At 41.5% G+C, this 19,182-nt stretch overlaps 1 protein-coding gene across 3 annotated transcripts in view; it reads left to right on the top strand.

Moving 5' to 3' along the window:
- Positions 1–19,182, top strand: part of LOC146839194 (CD5 antigen-like) — a 449,199-nt gene that overhangs the window by 244,105 nt on the left and 185,912 nt on the right. For all 3 annotated transcript variants that reach the window (XM_085603214.1, XM_085603212.1, XM_085603213.1), the window contains one exon: positions 765–1,079. In XM_085603214.1, coding sequence (XP_085459340.1) covers positions 765–1,079 — 315 coding nt within the window. The remainder of the gene's footprint in view (positions 1–764; positions 1,080–19,182) is intronic.

The raw sequence follows: 19,182 nt of genomic DNA, 5'->3' as shown, positions 1-19,182 counted from the left end.
TGATTCCTTAACTTTCCTTAATTGCTACTAGCAAATTGCGAGTAGCAATTAAGGAATGCCATCCCAATCATTCCTATGGGCCTCCAGGCCCATAGGAATGAATCGGAGATTGCATGAGCAAATAGCGAGTACCAGTAGGTTCTCGCAAATTGCTCATGCAATTTCAAGGGTGCAAGGGTGTCAAAATGACACCCTATTGCACCCCTGAAATTGATATGTGCACATATGTTGCACACACCCATGCTCTAAGGGCATGTGTGTGCGCAACATGAAACTTTGAAAAATGCACAAAAGTGCATTTTTCAAACTTTTAGCAAATTACCATGCAGTTCATCTTCATGGTAATTTGCTCCCCCTATTAGCGAATTCGCTAATTTTTTTACTTTCATGCATTGCCTTTAAGGAATCCCAAATAGAGATTCCTTAAATTAAGGAATCTCAATTTGGGATTCCTTAAATGCTATCGCTATTTAAGGAATCGCTATTTAAGGATTCCTTAAATAGCGATTTTTGCTTTTGGGTTGATGCATTGGGATTGGGTATTTTTAACTCAATACCGGGAGCTATGAGCGAATCGGTATTTTACCGACTGGATTTTGGCTTGATGCATGAGGCTGGTAGTGTTTCAACTGGTGATTTGCAATGATTTTTATTAATCTTGCACAAATAAAGTACCTTGAACCTTTAAGACAAACGTAAAATGTTGACACATTACCTGATGTTGCCGCTGTTGCTTGATGTGTCTTCTGCACATGTGTTTCTAGGTCCTGATGAGGTCCGGTTGGTGAACGGCGCATCTGTCTGTTCTGGGAGAGTGGAGGTCAAACACAATGGAATTTGGAGGACCGTGTGTGACGATTCCTGGGATCTGAATGATGCTTCAGTTGTCTGCAGACAGCTTGGATGTATTTCAGTGCAAGAATATCAGTACAATTCAACATTCGGAAAGAGTTCTCTGCCTGTGGGGATGAGAAAAATTCAATGCAGCGGAGATGAGGTTTCTCTATGGAAGTGCCCACAACAAGGCAGGGAACACAATACCTGTCCTACAGAAAGAGACGCTGGGGTGACCTGCACAGGTAAGGATGGAATCCAAGTGAAATAAAGTTATCCTTGCTCAAAAAATGGAGTGAATGGACAGAGCAAGCACATATCTTGGGCAAGATGCAAAGAGAAAGATTACAACAAACAATATAGTCTGACTTTAATAACTACTGATGTAAGTTATAGCCTGGCTTTCCTCTGAGAAACTCACAGATTGTCACCCAACACATAGGCAGCAGTCACCCAGAGACAGGCACTCTGGCACTGACTCGCACATCTGCACCAAATTATCAGAGCACTCACTTGCCAGCATCTACCCACACATCTGGCACCACTGAAGAGCATTCTGCACATGGCTGCTAGATTCTCCAGAGTACTGAGGGATCACTCCCAGATCTGTCTAGAATGATCATTCCCCCACTTCTGTAAGTAACAAGTCACCTCTTTAAGGAACTTCTTGATTTGCAGAATGGACACCTCTTACAGTCTCAGCACTGGATTTCATACCAGAAGTGACCCATTTACCTGTCCCCCACAGTAAACTGTACTTCCTCCCTTCATGTACAGTGCTCAGCAGCTGTGTAGCTAGGATTGCTCTCTATTGTTCCCCTACACACAGACATTGAGTCTGATACACGTCATCATTAACAATTATATTTATGTACACCAGAACAGTTTGTTTACAATGCTGTAATACTACAATCATTAGCACAGAAAACAACACCTAGTCATGCATGTGGTAAACCAAACACAGTACACCAAACCAACACAGTAAACCAAACACAGTACACCAAACCAACACAGTAAACCAAACACAGTACACCAAACCAACACGGTAAGCCAAACACAGTGCACCAAACCAACACAGTAAACCAAACTCAGTGCACCAAACCAACACAGTACACCAAACACAGTGCACCAAACCAACACGGTAAACCAAACACAGTACACCAAACCAACACAGTAAACCAAACAGGGTATATCAGACCAACACAGTAAACCAAACAGGGTATATCAGACCAACACAGTAAACCAAACAGGGTATATCAGACCAACACAGTAAACCAAACACAGTGCACCAAACCAACACGGTAAACCAAACACAGTGCACCAAACCAACACAGTAAACCAAACTCAGTGCACCAAACCAACACGGTAAACCAAACACAGTGCACCAAACCAACACAGTAAACCAAACACAGTGCACCAAACCAACACAGTAAACCAAACACAGTATACCAAACCAACACAGTACACCAATCACAGTACACCAAACCAACACAGTAAACCAACCACATTCACATAGTATTAGCCTGTGCTCAGCATTGAATCCCATTAAGTGGTCCTCAATTATGATAGTAATGTTTTTCTACAGCTCTCTGACTCAGGCGGTAGACACCAGGATGAAAATGACGTCTACATGTTCTTTCAATATATCTGTGTCTAATAATGTTTGTTGTAAAAGGCCCCAGAGCATACATTATATGGTAAATAGTATGGTATATGTGTGTGTTTATATGGAGATGCTAACATCATAGCTCACTGGAGTGAAAATTTGGGATTTCCTCCATTCCAAGTGGGAGGGGAGGAGGGAGATTTGTTCCCGCATGATGTTAGGATGACCTCTCACACAATACCTTCCCACTGCAAGATTAGGGGTCTGGTTATCTGAATGGATGGAACTGGATAAGGCTTCAATTCCGACGTTCCTGCAGAAATGGTACATGATGAAACAATTAGAGAATGCATTTCCTCATTTCATTAAGGTGGATGCCAGTCTGGCAACCTTTAATTGGGACAACGTCACTGAATCCTGGGGATTGAGTTCCAACTGAGACCGCAAATAAGAAAGTAGTTTTAGCTTTAAGAAAGGGTTTTTCCACCAAGAATTTGCCTTTAAAGGTGCACAAACACTTTTATGTGGTGCAGTCCAGGGTTAGAGACTTTGATAAGTTATCAGGAGCCATTCATAAAGGTCAGCTGAGTCTGTAGATTCAGTTGGAAGGAATTCATGAAAAAGTGAAAGTGGAAATTAGAAGCATCAGAAAAATGCTTTCTTAAAGATTTCATTTGATAGCAAAATGCAATTTGGCAATTAGCTTGATAGTGCTGCAGCACCCATACTAATAATTGATCAGAGATCGATACTCAACAATTTATTACAATGGCGGATATACATTCACCCAGTATCCCTGATGCGCTGGGGTCAATTTGTTTCGTTCATTACTTATTTCTTTTATTAATCTCCTAGGACATTTGTCTAAATAACTAATCTTGACATAAACTCTTCTTCTACTTGGTCGATGGACCAATATGTTGAATAGTTGATGGTAATGATAAAAACTAAATCACTAATGATTTGTCAAAAACTAATTACAGACTCTCAGTAAGGATAATCAATGGGTTTTAATCTCAGAGTACAAGGTAAATGCTCATCTGCATCAGGTCACGATTACAAACATCGAATCTCACGACCATAGAAATGATGACATTTATACAGACCCATTCTGCAACAACATTATGCAATGAAGGAGTGGCTAGAGTAAGAGACAAAGGATTCAGCAAAAATAAATATGCCAAACAAATATTACCTAATGGAGGGATAGATGAAGAGACATCAGATTTTTCTAAAATAATGCACATCAATATATTGTTGACGGAGTGAATAGGTGGAGAGACAAAAGATTCATAAATAAGTTCATTAATGCTGAGATTCTGAGTACGACATAGTCTAAATACAAGCCTATCTGTCTGTAGGAAATACCACCCCCTGGACCCAGGAGATGATGGTGGTTCCCCAAAAGGTAATCAGGAAACGCAAGCTATTTGGTCAGGAACAGGACAGGATAGGAACAGCTAGGCCTCTCTGCAAACAGAAGGACAGCAACGCATCTCCCCTCTTCTCTCCTGTTAGCCTAAGCTTCTTTTTCTTCCTGACATGCCCCTAAAGGTACCCTAATTATAGTCTAAATTGACATGTCCAGCCCTCAAATGGTGCATTTTACTTTCTAACTCGCACAGGGATGGGTGTGCTGGGGAGGTGGCGTTGTCACACCACGATGAGTTCGCATTTATTCAACAACTTTACTGTGTAAGAAGGTTCCCATGGTCCAAATTTCTGGTTATTCATGCTTTCCCCATATAAGATACATTTTTGTACTTTCTTCTTTCATCAGTTAATATTTCCGCAGAGCACATCCCTGGTCTCAAGCTTGAGTACAACAATTGGCTGTCATTTGGCGCTATGGTCTTCACTCCTTCCTGTCATCTGTGAAGCTCAGCACATCTTGCTTTTCTCATGTCAGAGCAGACTAGCTCCGAGGAATCTTCCCCCTCCCAGTTATGTCAATCTTTGAAAATGGAGGCTTCATTCAGCACACTAAAGTAAATGAAAACGAACAATTATTAACTTCAGTGTTCCCCACGCACCTTGCACTACGTCCCCATGAAAGTTACCTAGCATAAGCTTAGTGCAAAATCTGCATTAATAATTACATTTTAAAGCAGGTTGCAACGTGCAACGCAGTGATATACATGCGGCCTACTCGTACAACTTCTTTGTTTACTTTCAAAACACAAGGTTATTACAGTTTTATATATTTATGTTTATTTCAGGCATGCGCAACACAATTCCCCTATGTTTATGTGGGAGCACGTTAGATTTGCCACATCTACTTACTGTTAGTACCCATTATGGGGGGTAAACAATTCAAGCAGGTTTCATCTTTGCGAAACCCTGCTCCATCAATTTGCCCCTCTGATGGCTTTTAGAAGGCATCATAAATACCTACCATACCGAGTACCATCTTTATTTTATTTTTAAAACTCCGTACTCTTTTCTCTTTTTATGGCACCCTCATCTATATCTTTCATTAAGTCATAGTATTCTCCTTTCATTTCTTCTAATTCTATCTCTTCTCTTTTTCTCTTTCTTGCTCTTCTTTTATTTTTTAATTCTGTTATTTATTTTCTTTCGCTTCCCCCTTACAACATTTATATGCTGTTATTATTGCTAAAGCTATTATTATAATTGAGATTATTGGCATTATTATTTTCCCTAATAGACTACTTCCAAAGTTAGAACACCAATTACTCCTACCAAGTTTCTCCCAAACACTGTCAATCCCCAACTGGGTCAAATCTGTATGTAATCTCGTAATATTCTTTATATGTCCCTCAATTCCTTTACTTTTATCTGGGATATAAGTGCCGCAATGTTGGACTTTCAACATTCTACAGACTCCACCCTCTTTTGCCAATAATATATCAAGGGCAAGTCGATTTTGCAAAATCGTCTACCTGATTGTAGCCATTTCTGTATCTATCATCAAAAATCCAACCAGCAGTATCTTTAGATTGTCGATCAACCACTGTGCACAATTTTTGAATTTTGTGTGAATTCAGAACGACTCCAACTGAGGGTATCAGTGCACCAAAAATATCACCTACTACTTCTGAGAAACTTGCTCATTTGTTATGTGTTAGTCCTTGCTCTAGTTCATTCAGTTTGTGTTTGCTTTGGTCCATGTGATACACCTTAGGAAAGACAATAGCAAAATAGCAACTTCCATACCAATGTGCAAGCAACCTATAAAATGCTTTCTTGCCACACACATAAAAAACTCCGGGAAAGACAGTATCAGTTCCGCCCTTCAATCCCCAACCTCCAGTAATTTAAAAGGTGTGTTCACATTCACTAGAACCAATAAAGTACGTATTATAGTTAGTCTTAGTTCTAAGCAGACAAATCTTCTCTTTCTGTGACCAGTCGAAAGACATTCCAGCCTATTTTTCACTCTTTTCATTCATTTCATTTCAAACCTTTATTTCGGTTAATTGCAACTATAAAAGATGCATTTTAAAACTGCTTCCATAGATATGAGTTTGTCAATCAATTAGTTTTACTACAACATGCTAGGGCAATTGAGTACGTTTAACATGATCCTTTCCAGCTATGCCATTAAAACCTAACTATTTCAATAAATACAATAAAAACCGTTTAAGAATCATATAAAAGCTAGGCGTTCAAAATAAAACCACATTATATTAAAATCCATAAATCTTTCAAATCATAAGCAGATCATATCATACATTTATCAGAATTTGATTAATATCATCTCTAAAAATTAAACTTCATAGGTTCGCAATTCACCAGAGAACTGCCATTAATGAATAAAGTGCAAAGTGCAAGAGTCTATAAGAGTATAAGGTATACTTGCGTGATCTTGGCTATTATAGCTTCAATCCAATTTTAGCTCTTATAAGGTTCACATTAAATAAAAATCTACTTACACTAAAGACAACCAATTGTAACGTGTCTGTCTTGCGTATATGTTCTGCCTCTCTACAATGTCTAACATTCAGGTTTTTGCAAACTGGTTTATACATCTTTTTCTAGGGATATCATATGAGGGACAGAAAAATAATATGTCTAAGTCATTTTCTTTGACCTCTTTTTGTGCATAACACGCACCAATCACAGCTACTATCGCCATAGTTATTACCCCATCTATATGTATTAGCATTTGTCTGGAGGACCCCATATCTAAATTTCATAAACAAAGATTTTGCAAATTGTGGACGTACCTCATCTAGAAAGGGTTCAAAAAGTGCTATATCTTTGTAGAGGAGAAATCTTGATGTTAAAGATCCCAAGCTAGAACTATGTAACACGTTGTTGTTAATATGGGCCCAAAAGGAAGACTTTAATAGTTTCTTACACACCATGGTCAACTGGGATGATTCTTCCCAAAAGTGCGATAGGCCTAACTTCTTCAACCACGTTGTCACATGTTTAAGCCATGGGATGTCCTTGCTTTGATCAATTTTCATGATCTCCTCTAGACCTTCTTTGTAGTGCAATAACTCTGGGGTTGCCCAAATCCTCACCCAGAATAAAGGGGGTCGTAATAGAGCATGGTGATCGGCTTGTTTGATGTTGAGATCCATAACAACTGGGATCAGCGGTGTCCCATTTGAGAGACTTAATATTTTCCGAAAAAAATTATTTTCTCCCAATTCGAAATTCTTTTTAAAATAGGGCCCCCATATTTCTGTACCATATAGAGCGGCTGATTGGGCTTTGTATTTAAATACCTCTAAAGCAGGTGAAACTGCTTTTGAGATACTTGCCACATGTTTCTTCAAAATAGGGGTTGAATTTTGAAGCATAATTAACCTGTTTTTTTCCAGTTGTGGCTTCCAGGTCAATTTAGTGTCTAATGTGATACCTAAGTAATTAAAACTTTGCACATACTCTAATTTCTGGTTATTTAGCACTAAATTCTTTTTAAAAGATCTGTGTGGATTTATTGACATGTTTTTAGTTTTGCTGGAATTGATTTTGAGACCTTTCTTAGTGCAATACATATAAAAGGTATCCATTAAACACTGCAGGCCCTTTGGGGTTTGCGAAATTAGAATGGTATCATCAGCAAATAATAATGCTGGTACCACTTTGCCTCCCAACTTTTTGCGATTCGTTATTACAGCCTTCTAAGTATTGGGGGATATCATTTACGTAAAGTGAGAAGAGGGTGGGTGCCTTCTCACTGGTATCGCCTTAGTAAGTTTTCCCCTAGGCCCCTATCTTACTTTAGAAAAGTTCCCATCGTGGAACCTCATTATTTGTACAAGCAATTCGAGTGGCACCCCTAAGCATTTCAGTGAATCCCACAACTGGTTCCGGGGTACCAAATTGAATGCTGCCTTTAAATCCACTATGGCGATTATATATTCCCAGCATATACATGTAAATCTAAAAACTTGATCAATTGTGCTGGTTTTTGTTGTGAACCCAGCGTGGTGTCTTGAAAGTATTTTGACCTCTTCAATCCACTCTGTTAGTCTACTTAAAATGTGCCTAGCAAATATTTTTTGTATGATATCAATCAAACTGCTAGGGCGATAGTTTGCTGGATCATATTGATTACCCTTTCTAAAAATGTTAACAATTTCTACCCCTTTCCCTGTTTCCGGTATTGGTGAAAATGCAACTATTGCGTTGCAAAGATAATCTATATATGGTCCCCAGACACCGATATCGTGTTTTAATAAATCTCCAGGACTTTTGTCAGGTCCTGGAGCTTTCCCTGCCTTAAGTGCCTCAATTGCCTGCATTGTTTCTTTTAAACTAAAATGCAGGTTGGCAGCCTTCGCAGTGGCCTCCATATCTGTAGTTATCACAAATTACTCACTGTTAGTTTCTGAATAAAGAAGAGAAAAGTGGGCAACCCAAGTGTTTTCATCAAGAAATAAATCTTTGGGGGTCCTTCCTGTTTTGTTCCCTTTCGCTATAAAACTCCAGAAACCTGTCTGGTCCTTGGACTTGGCCGCGCTGATTAGACCCGTCCAGATATCATCATCCCATGTTTTCTTTGCTTTTTCAAGTGCTCGATTTTGATTATATCTTTTTTCCCTTATTATAATTAAATTATTGCTTTTAATTGCCTGATAAGCTCTGTCTTAGCTCCCCGGCAATCTTTGTTGTACCAGGGATTTCCATGGTCATTCCAAAGGTTGACTCCTGCGATTCTCTCTTTGGGTAAATTGCTTATAACCGGAGTTAAAGCATCCACCATAGTGGTGTGTCAGTCTAGCATTGACATTTTATCTGCTGGTAGGTTTAAAAAAGGTGTAATAGTTCTGCAAAGATGGTATAGATATTTATCATAGATTGTGGAATCCCTAGAATATACGGCCACTTTACAGCTCGTCGATTGTTGGTTATTATAATATCGTCCTCGATAGTACTAGCATCTTTTTTGCCCACTAGAGTGGATAAAAAGGGCTTTGGTGTTAATGTCAATTGTAGAGGACAGTGATCGCTCTCCGTTCTGGAGTCTATTTTTAAGTCCCGAACGTGTCGCCAGAATTCTATTGACACCAATATATAGTCTATATTACTCCGGGAGCTGCCCCTACAGAATGTATATGCATTTGGTCTATCGGAAGGCAGGCGGCCGTTGCATGCTCTTAGACTATGACCCATTGTAAGTTTCAAAATTTGAGCAACTGGTACAGTGCGCCTTACCTCCCTACCACTTTCTATGACTGGAATAATATTTGCCATGTCTTCGTCCTCAAGGAAATTACCAAAGCCCACTACAGGTTCAAAGTTGCAGTTGAAATTGCCACCAACTATTACACTAGGTTTAGGCCCTAGTGTATCTAAAAAGGAATCAAGCTGTTCTATCACTGATGGTTCTTTGTTGGCATGACTTGGCCTATTATACATATTGATTACATATAGGGCATCGCCATCCTGTGTTACCAATTTTAAGCCCACCATATCTTTAGATGGGATATTTAGAGGAGCGATGTCAATTTCTAAAGTAATCCTTATCCATATTACCAAGCCCCCCAATGGCCTACCTTTAACTGACGGACTTGCGTCCACACTAAACGTCTTGAAGCCCACTCTATGGGGGGTTTCCTGCGACCAAGTCTTCTGTAAGAGAGAAATGTCGCTCTTCTCTATATATTCATTCCATGCCATGTCAGGTAGGTTCCTTTTTAGCCCTTCTATGTTCCAGAAGGCAAAACGTACTTCCAAATGCTTACTCAACTCTATAGTCAACAAAAGCCCATTTCCCGTGTTTCCATTAGGCAAAGTAGACACATAGCTTTCTGGGTACGCCTCGAGGCAAAAAGCTTGTGGGCTTTGGGTATTCCTTACTCCCTCCTGTTTAGATGGTTCATTCATCTCAGCAATTGATTTCGCAAGCTGGGAAGCTCCTGCTCTGTGTGTATCTATGGCTGATGGCAGAGCCATCAGGTCATTCGTCTCAGGGGTTGCCAAAGCATTTGTGCTGTATTGCGGAGGCTTCTGTTGTCAATCTTGATCATCTTGATGTGACAATCCCTCGAATCTGTTTGAAAGTGGAACCAAAGTGTCTGCATCATTAGCGCCATTTCTGAAAGGTGATCTATAAAAATAGCCTAGTGGGAGTGCGCACACATGGGTATTCCTAAGTGAGGGCTCTTCTTTAATGTCTAGTATGTTTCGAACCATTTGGGGGCGTCTAAAGTTTTTTTACCACACAGTCACCATTTATATTCTTTCTGGATTCTCCAACCCACCCTACCCTGCGAACCATAAGAATGTCTTCAGTGTTTAGTGAGTTACATTTTTTTAATTTTGATAACCAATCAACTGTTTTATTCCTTAGGTTGGACCATGTCTCTTTTTGATCTCTTCTTAAGCTCCAGCTAAAATTAGCACGTAGGGACATGAAGCAGGGGGTAATTGTGAGACATCGTAATTTGGTATTAAGTCTGCACATTTTGGGCTGTATGTCATTGCCCTCCCAGAATGAGTGCCCGGTCTATCAGGGGCTGATCATTCATCTGGTCTGTCAGCAAGGCTCCCTCGATTTCCATCGGTGGCCCGTGTCCCACCCTCCCTTATACCCGGCTTGTTATTTGCTGTGTTATGAAAGTTTGTAATAGGGACATCCCTAGGGACATTACACCTGATACATACATTACCTATATCAGATGTAGCCCGACCCTCCACTTGTGGTGAAAGTTGTGTTGGTAAATGGTGTCATATTAGCTGTGACCCTCCCTCCTGAACAATGGGACAAATAGGGTCATTACTGTACTTTAAATGCCCTATAACAATGTTCAGCTGTTCTATTGTCCCTTCCAATAACCTTAATTTCTCACTTATGTGCTCCTCAATCTGAGTTAGCATAGCCTCTTTGGCAGATTCTAGGGATGTTTTTATAGTTCTGATAAATTCTTCTGCTTGAGAGTGATTCAGATCGTAGTTGGCCTCGGTCTGTCTACAAGCCGATTTTTTAGTTACGATTTGTGAGTCTAAATTAAAGTTTAATTTTGCCACTTGGGCAGTCCCCCCCTACTTTCTTTGCCTTAGTTTTCCTTATAACGGGATTAGTTTTCTTTTTGCCCGTTGATGTTCCCCCTTGTTCCCTACTATCAATCTTTGTTTCCGAAGTCTAGGTACCATATCAGGACTAGTTGTATTATTTATTTCATCTTGTACCACAGATGGGGAAGTGGTACAGATATTAGGTGGGGATGCCTCATTTAGGACCGTTATTATGGGTCTTAACGGTAGTACTTGCCGGAATCTATCAATTTTGGAGTACACAATTGCCTGTTTATGGGAAGGTTAGTGGGATCAAGGGATACGCGCCTTTCTGCTATTTGTATCTCATGATTTAGTAAGGTCTCTGCCCTAACAATAAAGGCGTCCAGCGTGGCAGCAAGGCCCTTGCGTTTACTCATAATTTTGGCGAAGACTAACAACAGATCGTTGTAACAATATAGGAACAGACCTTCTCAATAGCACACAAGACCCACTCTAATAGTACAGCCTCTAATGACAATATTTAAGCTTACCACACAAACTATCAATGTCCAAGTACCAGGGGAGTAGCCCAGTCCAGTCTCTGCCAGTCACTGACGGGCTAGGACGGGCATGCCCTTGGCCCAGGTGCTGCCCGCGCGCGTTCTGCGCTGCGGGAGCCTGCTGGTCTTTAAATATGTGGATCCGAAGATGCTGGTGCACACTCAGGAGGAAACGCGGTGGGTTCTGGGGCTGCGAGTCCTGGCCCCAATTGGATGGCATGGCAGGATGGTGGCAAATTACACAGTGCGGGTGTCCCGCGCTGCGGGAGCCCGCTGGTCTTTAAATACCTGTGCCTCCGGGCACGAAGTTGCCGGTGCGCGCTCAGGATGTAGCGCGGTGGGTTCTGGGGCTGCGAGTCCTGGCCCCTAGTGGATGGTGTGGCAGGATGGCGGCAAATTACACAGTGCAGGCGTCCCCGAAAGGTACTCCGATACTTTGCTTGCAGTCCTCCCGATGCCAGCTGAGCTGGTCCCAGTCCTTATTAAAAGCTGCGTCCACCACATGAAAGTCTTTCCTTTCACATCCTCCGTCTTGTGTCCTTTACAGTCTTTGCTGTTTTTATTTCCGCACACGTTCCAGGCTCACTACCACTGCTGCCACAGTCGTCTGCCAGGCAGGGAGTGAGGGAAGTGAGGAAAGTAAAAAGTTGGCGAGTTAAGACCATGTCGGGACTACAGGCTGCACCCGGACCTGGACCTGGGTCACGCATTTAGCGACCGCCAACTACCAGCGGCCATGCTCGTCTCAAAGTCCCCACCGCTCTCAGTTAGCCGTTTTATGCCTTTGAACCGGCTTTTGAACCGGCAAATACGTTCAAGTACCGCTACTGCTTGGTACAGTATAGTGCGGTATATTGTGGCTTCGGTGGTGGTGTTTCCGAAATTGCTCCACCCATTCTGCCCGAGGGAATGCTGTTAGAGGATGAGGGGGTGAAGGGGAACGGGGAACTGAGAAGCGAAAGAGAGTGGGAAAATGACATTCACTCCCCGCAAACTTGATCCACTCAACACGGCTCCGGCTCCGGCTCAACTCGCAACCACTCTTTTCATAATTCCCTTCCCTAAAGTCCCATGGTGGTGTTTGGACTTTTGTTTAGCACCTTTCTTTTGGAAACTTTCTCTTCTATTTTCTACCATTTCTATGAATACTTTTTCTTCAACCCATAAACTACATGTTAAATTATTCTTATAACCATATTCTGTGTCTAAAGTTTTAGTAATATGGAAAAATGTGCCCGTATATTGTGCATTCTTAGCATTAAACACCTAATTCAATTCTTTAAGAACAGGAATTTGAGTTTATATTAGAGTAGTGGTACTCAAGTTTCCCCGTTACATAGAATGCGCTGTTAGGTATACTACAAAACACATCATATGTACATTTAAGGTCACCCCTTCAGAAACAGATGAAGGAAATTGCATGCACACATAACAATCACTTACATTCATAGTTTCTACATACTCATATAGTAACTCGGTAAAGACATTTAACGAGAAATCACTAATTAATTTATCATGATGGAGAATGCTTCCATCCAAAGGCACTATTTTAGTATTTGGGGTTTTGTTAATGACATCATTCATACTTGTTACATCATTAGTATTATTTCTTTTGTCAGTTACCATTAGAATAGGTATAAGAACAGTTAATAGTATCCACATAAATGTCAATAATGAGACACTACATAAGCAAACATTAATACACCTACGTTTTAACCCCTTGAGTGCCCATGACGAGCTGGACTCGTCATGGGCCGCGGTTGCGCTGTGCCCATGACGAGTCCAGCTCGTCATAGACCCCGCCCGCTAATGCAACGGCCGGCACAGGGCGGGGAAAGGGGCAGGCACTCAAGGGGTTAAACTAGATTTTGGAAGTTCATCCACTTCTGCTTCAGCCATTTTCTCTCTATAAAAACATAAACATCTATTTATGCCTCTAATTTCTGATAAAAGAAAAATAGTAGTGTAATCCTTCACTTCAAGTCTTTCTTCTTTACCCCTTTCTTTTTTATTCTTTTTATTTAGTCTGCTTTGAATTTTTATTTCATTTAAATCACCAAAGGTTGCACCTTATTTTGTCACAGTTCTTTATGGAGGTCAAAGTTTGCTTTCATCAACTTGCTCACTGTCAGAATATTCTTTTTCTTTGCTTGGATCTGGACTTTCAAGTTCTTCCAGAATCACGTATATCCACTCGGGTGCTCTGTATTTTCTACTTGAAATTCTCACTCTTTGTGTTTTTCATACTAATTCTTTTCCTGAATCTTCCTGATCTGTTTGACTGGATATTTCATTACTTTGCTCAGGTCTTTTTCTTAACCTTCTTTTCATGAGAGTGTACTTCAGTCCTTTCACTCCACTTTGCCAATTATCACCCTTTCTTGGTTTCTTTGCTTTGACCACGTTTTCACCTTCTACATCTGGTTCACAGGTTCTTTTGTTTTCCCTTTCTTCTGGCTGACTTTCTTTATCTTCAGTTTTTTCCTGTTTTTCTGTTTCTATAAAAACTTCCCTTTCAATTGTCAACTTTCTTCCAGATCATCAGTGAACTCATTTTTTTCTTGTTTAATGACAGTCTTTGGTACCCTAGAATCCCTTGTCCACTCTACTCGACATGTGCTTGGCTGTTCACCATCCGTTGGTTCGTTAGAATCTGTCACTCTAGATTCATCAGCTTCACACACTTCAGCCACTGACCTTTGTTTCTGATTCACCGGTTGTGGCTCTTTCGGTCTTTCAGGTGGATCTAGGGTTTGTTTGGTGTGGCTCGCATAAATCCAATTTGGCAAGCCAGCACACTTTACTGCCATTGTCGTCACCAGGATGATTTGATGAGGTCCGTTGCACCTGGGGTCAAAACGCGATTTTCTTACGTGTTTCTTGACGTAGACCCACTGGCCAGAACACAGATCATGAACTTGATTTCGATGTATTGTTGTGGCGTCTTCTCCAACCTAGTGGGACACAGAACGTACCAGTTCAGCTAATCCTCTGCAATAGTCAAGCACCAGATCATCAGATAATCTCATCAATTTGTTGGCTGGTACATATGCCTGTCTCATTGCTCTTCCCATGAGGATTTCATGGGGACTCAATCCATTCTTTTTGTCAGGGATGCTTCTCAGACTCATCAGCACAAGGGCTATAGCATCAGGCTATTTCAGTGATGTGGATGCACACAGTTTCCCTAACCTAGATTTTATAGTGCCATTAATTTGCTCGACTACTCCAGAGGCTTCAGGTCGATATGCACAATGCAGCTTCTATTCAATTTTAAATGCTGCACAAATCAGCTGAATTATCTCATTATTAAAATGAGATCCTCTATCTGTCGCCAAAGTGACTGGAATTTCAAATCTAGAGATCAGTTCTCTCAACAGTAGTTTGGCTACTGTGAGGCTGTCATTTCTTTTCGTGGGGTAGGCTTCCACCCAGTGAGAGAACAAACAAACAATGACTAAGACATATTTCAGCCCATTGCAAGGGGGAAGCTCGATAGAATCAAGCTGGAGTCGGGTAAATGGACCTCCTGCTCTCCCAATTCATCCCCAACTTACAACTGTCTTTCTCCCTGGATTTCGCTGCTGACATATGATGTACCTCTGGCAAAGGCTCTCTCCAGTGACCCTGAACTTCGGATTATACCATGTCTGCTTGAAGAGTCTGATCATTGCGTCTCTTCCAATATGTTCATGTCCATGGTACACCCTGGCCATGTGAGTAAGCAAAGAGTCTGGTAAAACTGGTCTCTCATCCTGATAAACCCATAGTTCATCATCTGCTCTCTTTCTACAGCCTGCAAGTTTCCAAATTTCCTTTTCCTCATCACTTGCCTCTTCCTACATTTGCCTCACCTCATCCCAAGTTTCTACTGTTGTTGTAGTTATTAACATAAGATGGCATTTGGTATTTCCTCTCTCAATTGAACTGTTTAGAGCCATTGTATTTTGGGCACAATAATGTGCAATTTGGTCTGCGCATCTTTTGCCTTTTGTCACATAATCGTCTCCTGATTGACGTGTGGTACATTTGACTATTGCAATTCTTTTGGGCAATTGTAAAGCATCCAATAGCTCTTTCACAAATTTACCATTTCCTATAGGGGAACCTGAAGGAATCAGAACTCCCCTTTGCATCCATAGCTGACTGAAGTCGTGCACAATTCCAAATCCATATTGGCTGTCCCTAAAAATGGTTACTTTTAGACTTTTGGCAACTTTACATGCTCTAGTCAGAGATATCAGCTCAGCTATCTGTGGGGAGTTTACGCCTTTCAGACAGGATGCTTCAAGAACTCCTTCTAGTGTGCAAACAGCATAGGCATTACGTAATTCACCTTTTTCACACCTCAAACACGACCAGATCGTAGTTGGCCTTGGTCTGTCTACAAGCCGATTTTTTAGCTACGATTTGTGAGTCTAAATTAAAGTTTAATTTTGCCACTTGGGCAGTCCCCCCCTACTTTCTTTGCCTTAGTTTTCCTTATAACGGGATTAGTTTTCTTTTTGCCCGTTGATGTTCCCCCTTGTTCCCTACTATCAATCTTTGTTTCCGAAGTCTAGGTACCATATCAGGACTAGTTGTATTATTTATTTCATCTTGTACCACAGATGGGGAAGTGGTACAGATATTAGGTGGGGATGCCTCATTTAGGACCGTTATTATGGGTCTTAACGGTAGTACTTGCCGGAATCTATCAATTTTGGAGTACACAATTGCCTGTTTATGGGAAGGTTAGTGGGATCAAGGGATACGCGCCTTTCTGCTATTTGTATCTCATGATTTAGTAAGGTCTCTGCCCTAACAATAAAGGCGTCCAGCGTGGCAGCAAGGCCCTTGCGTTTACTCATAATTTTGGCGAAGACTAACAACAGATCGTTGTAACAATATAGGAACAGACCTTCTCAATAGCACACAAGACCCACTCTAATAGTACAGCCTCTAATGACAATATTTAAGCTTACCACACAAACTATCAATGTCCAAGTACCAGGGGAGTAGCCCAGTCCAGTCTCTGCCAGTCACTGACGGGCTAGGACGGGCATGCCCTTGGCCCAGGTGCTGCCCGCGCGCGTTCTGCGCTGCGGGAGCCTGCTGGTCTTTAAATATGTGGATCCGAAGATGCTGGTGCACACTCAGGAGGAAACGCGGTGGGTTCTGGGGCTGCGAGTCCTGGCCCCAATTGGATGGCATGGCAGGATGGTGGCAAATTACACAGTGCGGGTGTCCCGCGCTGCGGGAGCCCGCTGGTCTTTAAATACCTGTGCCTCCGGGCACGAAGTTGCCGGTGCGCGCTCAGGATGTAGCGCGGTGGGTTCTGGGGCTGCGAGTCCTGGCCCCTAGTGGATGGTGTGGCAGGATGGCGGCAAATTACACAGTGCAGGCGTCCCCGAAAGGTACTCCGATACTTTGCTTGCAGTCCTCCCGATGCCAGCTGAGCTGGTCCCAGTCCTTATTAAAAGCTGCGTCCACCACATGAAAGTCTTTCCTTTCACATCCTCCGTCTTGTGTCCTTTACAGTCTTTGCTGTTTTTATTTCCGCACACGTTCCAGGCTCACTACCACTGCTGCCACAGTCGTCTGCCAGGCAGGGAGTGAGGGAAGTGAGGAAAGTAAAAAGTTGGCGAGTTAAGACCATGTCGGGACTACAGGCTGCACCCGGACCTGGACCTGGGTCACGCATTTAGCGACCGCCAACTACCAGCGGCCATGCTCGTCTCAAAGTCCCCACCGCTCTCAGTTAGCCGTTTTATGCCTTTGAACCGGCTTTTGAACCGGCAAATACGTTCAAGTACCGCTACTGCTTGGTACAGTATAGTGCGGTATATTGTGGCTTCGGTGGTGGTGTTTCCGAAATTGCTCCACCCATTCTGCCCGAGGGAATGCTGTTAGAGGATGAGGGGGTGAAGGGGAACGGGGAACTGAGAAGCGAAAGAGAGTGGGAAAATGACATTCACTCCCCGCAAACTTGATCCACACAACACGGCTCCGGCTCCGGCTCAACTCGCAACCACTCTTTTCATAATTCCCTTCCCTAAAGTCCCATGGTGGTGTTTGGACTTTTGTTTAGCACCTTTCTTTTGGAAACTTTCTCTTCTATTTTCTACCATTTCTATGAATACTTTTTCTTCAACCCATAAACTACATGTTAAATTATTCTTATAACCATATTCTGTGTCTAAAGTTTTAGTAATATGGAAAAATGTGCCCGTATATTGTGCATTCTTAGCATTAAACACCTAATTCAATTCTTTAAGAACAGGAATTTGAGTTTATATTAGAGTAGTGGTACTCAAGTTTCCCCGTTACATAGAATGCGCTGTTAGGTATACTACAAAACACATCATATGTAAATTTAAGGTCACCCCTTCAGAAACAGATGAAGGAAATTGCATGCACACATAACAATCACTTACATTCATAGTTTCTACATACTCATATAGTAACTCGGTAAAGACATTTAACGAGAAATCACTAATTAATTTATCATGATGGAGAATGCTTCCATCCAAAGGCACTATTTTAGTATTTGGGGTTTTGTTAATGACATCATTCATACTTGTTACATCATTAGTATTATTTCTTTTGTCAGTTACCATTAGAATAGGTATAAGAACAGTTAATAGTATCCACATAAATGTCAATAATGAGACACTACATAAGCAAACATTAATACACCTACGTTTTAACCCCTTGAGTGCCCATGACGAGCTGGACTCGTCATGGGCCGCGGTTGCGCTGTGCCCATGACGAGTCCAGCTCGTCATAGACCCCGCCCGCTAATGCAACGGCCGGCACAGGGCGGGGAAAGGGGCAGGCACTCAAGGGGTTAAACTAGATTTTGGAAGTTCATCCACTTCTGCTTCAGCCATTTTCTCTCTATAAAAACATAAACATCTATTTATGCCTCTAATTTCTGATAAAAGAAAAATAGTAGTGTAATCCTTCACTTCAAGTCTTTCTTCTTTACCCCTTTCTTTTTTATTCTTTTTATTTAGTCTGCTTTGAATTTTTATTTCATTTAAATCACCAAAGGTTGCACCTTATTTTGTCACAGTTCTTTATGGAGGTCAAAGTTTGCTTTCATCAACTTGCTCACTGTCAGAATATTCTTTTTCTTTGCTTGGATCTGGACTTTCAAGTTCTTCCAGAATCACGTATATCCACTCGGGTGCTCTGTATTTTCTACTTGAAATTCTCACTCTTTGTGTTTTTCATACTAATTCTTTTCCTGAATCTTCCTGATCTGTTTGACTGGATATTTCATTACTTTGCTCAGGTCTTTTTCTTAACCTTCTTTTCATGAGAGTGTACTTCAGTCCTTTCACTCCACTTTGCCAATTATCACCCTTTCTTGGTTTCTTTGCTTTGACCACGTTTTCACCTTCTACATCTGGTTCACAGGTTCTTTTGTTTTCCCTTTCTTCTGGCTGACTTTCTTTATCTTCAGTTTTTTCCTGTTTTTCTGTTTCTATAAAAACTTCCCTTTCAATTGTCAACTTTCTTCCAGATCATCAGTGAACTCATTTTTTTCTTGTTTAATGACAGTCTTTGGAACCCTAGAATCCCTTGTCCACTCTACTCGACATGTGCTTGGCTGTTCACCATCCGTTGGTTCGTTAGAATCTGTCACTCTAGATTCATCAGCTTCACACACTTCAGCCACTGACCTTTGTTTCTGATTCACCGGTTGTGGCTCTTTCGGTCTTTCAGGTGGATCTAGGGTTTGTTTGGTGTGGCTCGCATAAATCCAATTTGGCA

The sequence above is a fragment of the Triturus cristatus genome, chromosome 4_2 (genome assembly GCF_964204655.1).
Source record: "Triturus cristatus chromosome 4_2, aTriCri1.1, whole genome shotgun sequence".
Taxonomy (NCBI): Eukaryota; Metazoa; Chordata; class Amphibia; order Caudata; family Salamandridae; genus Triturus; species Triturus cristatus.
This window is presented reverse-complemented; position numbering and strand designations above follow the sequence as displayed.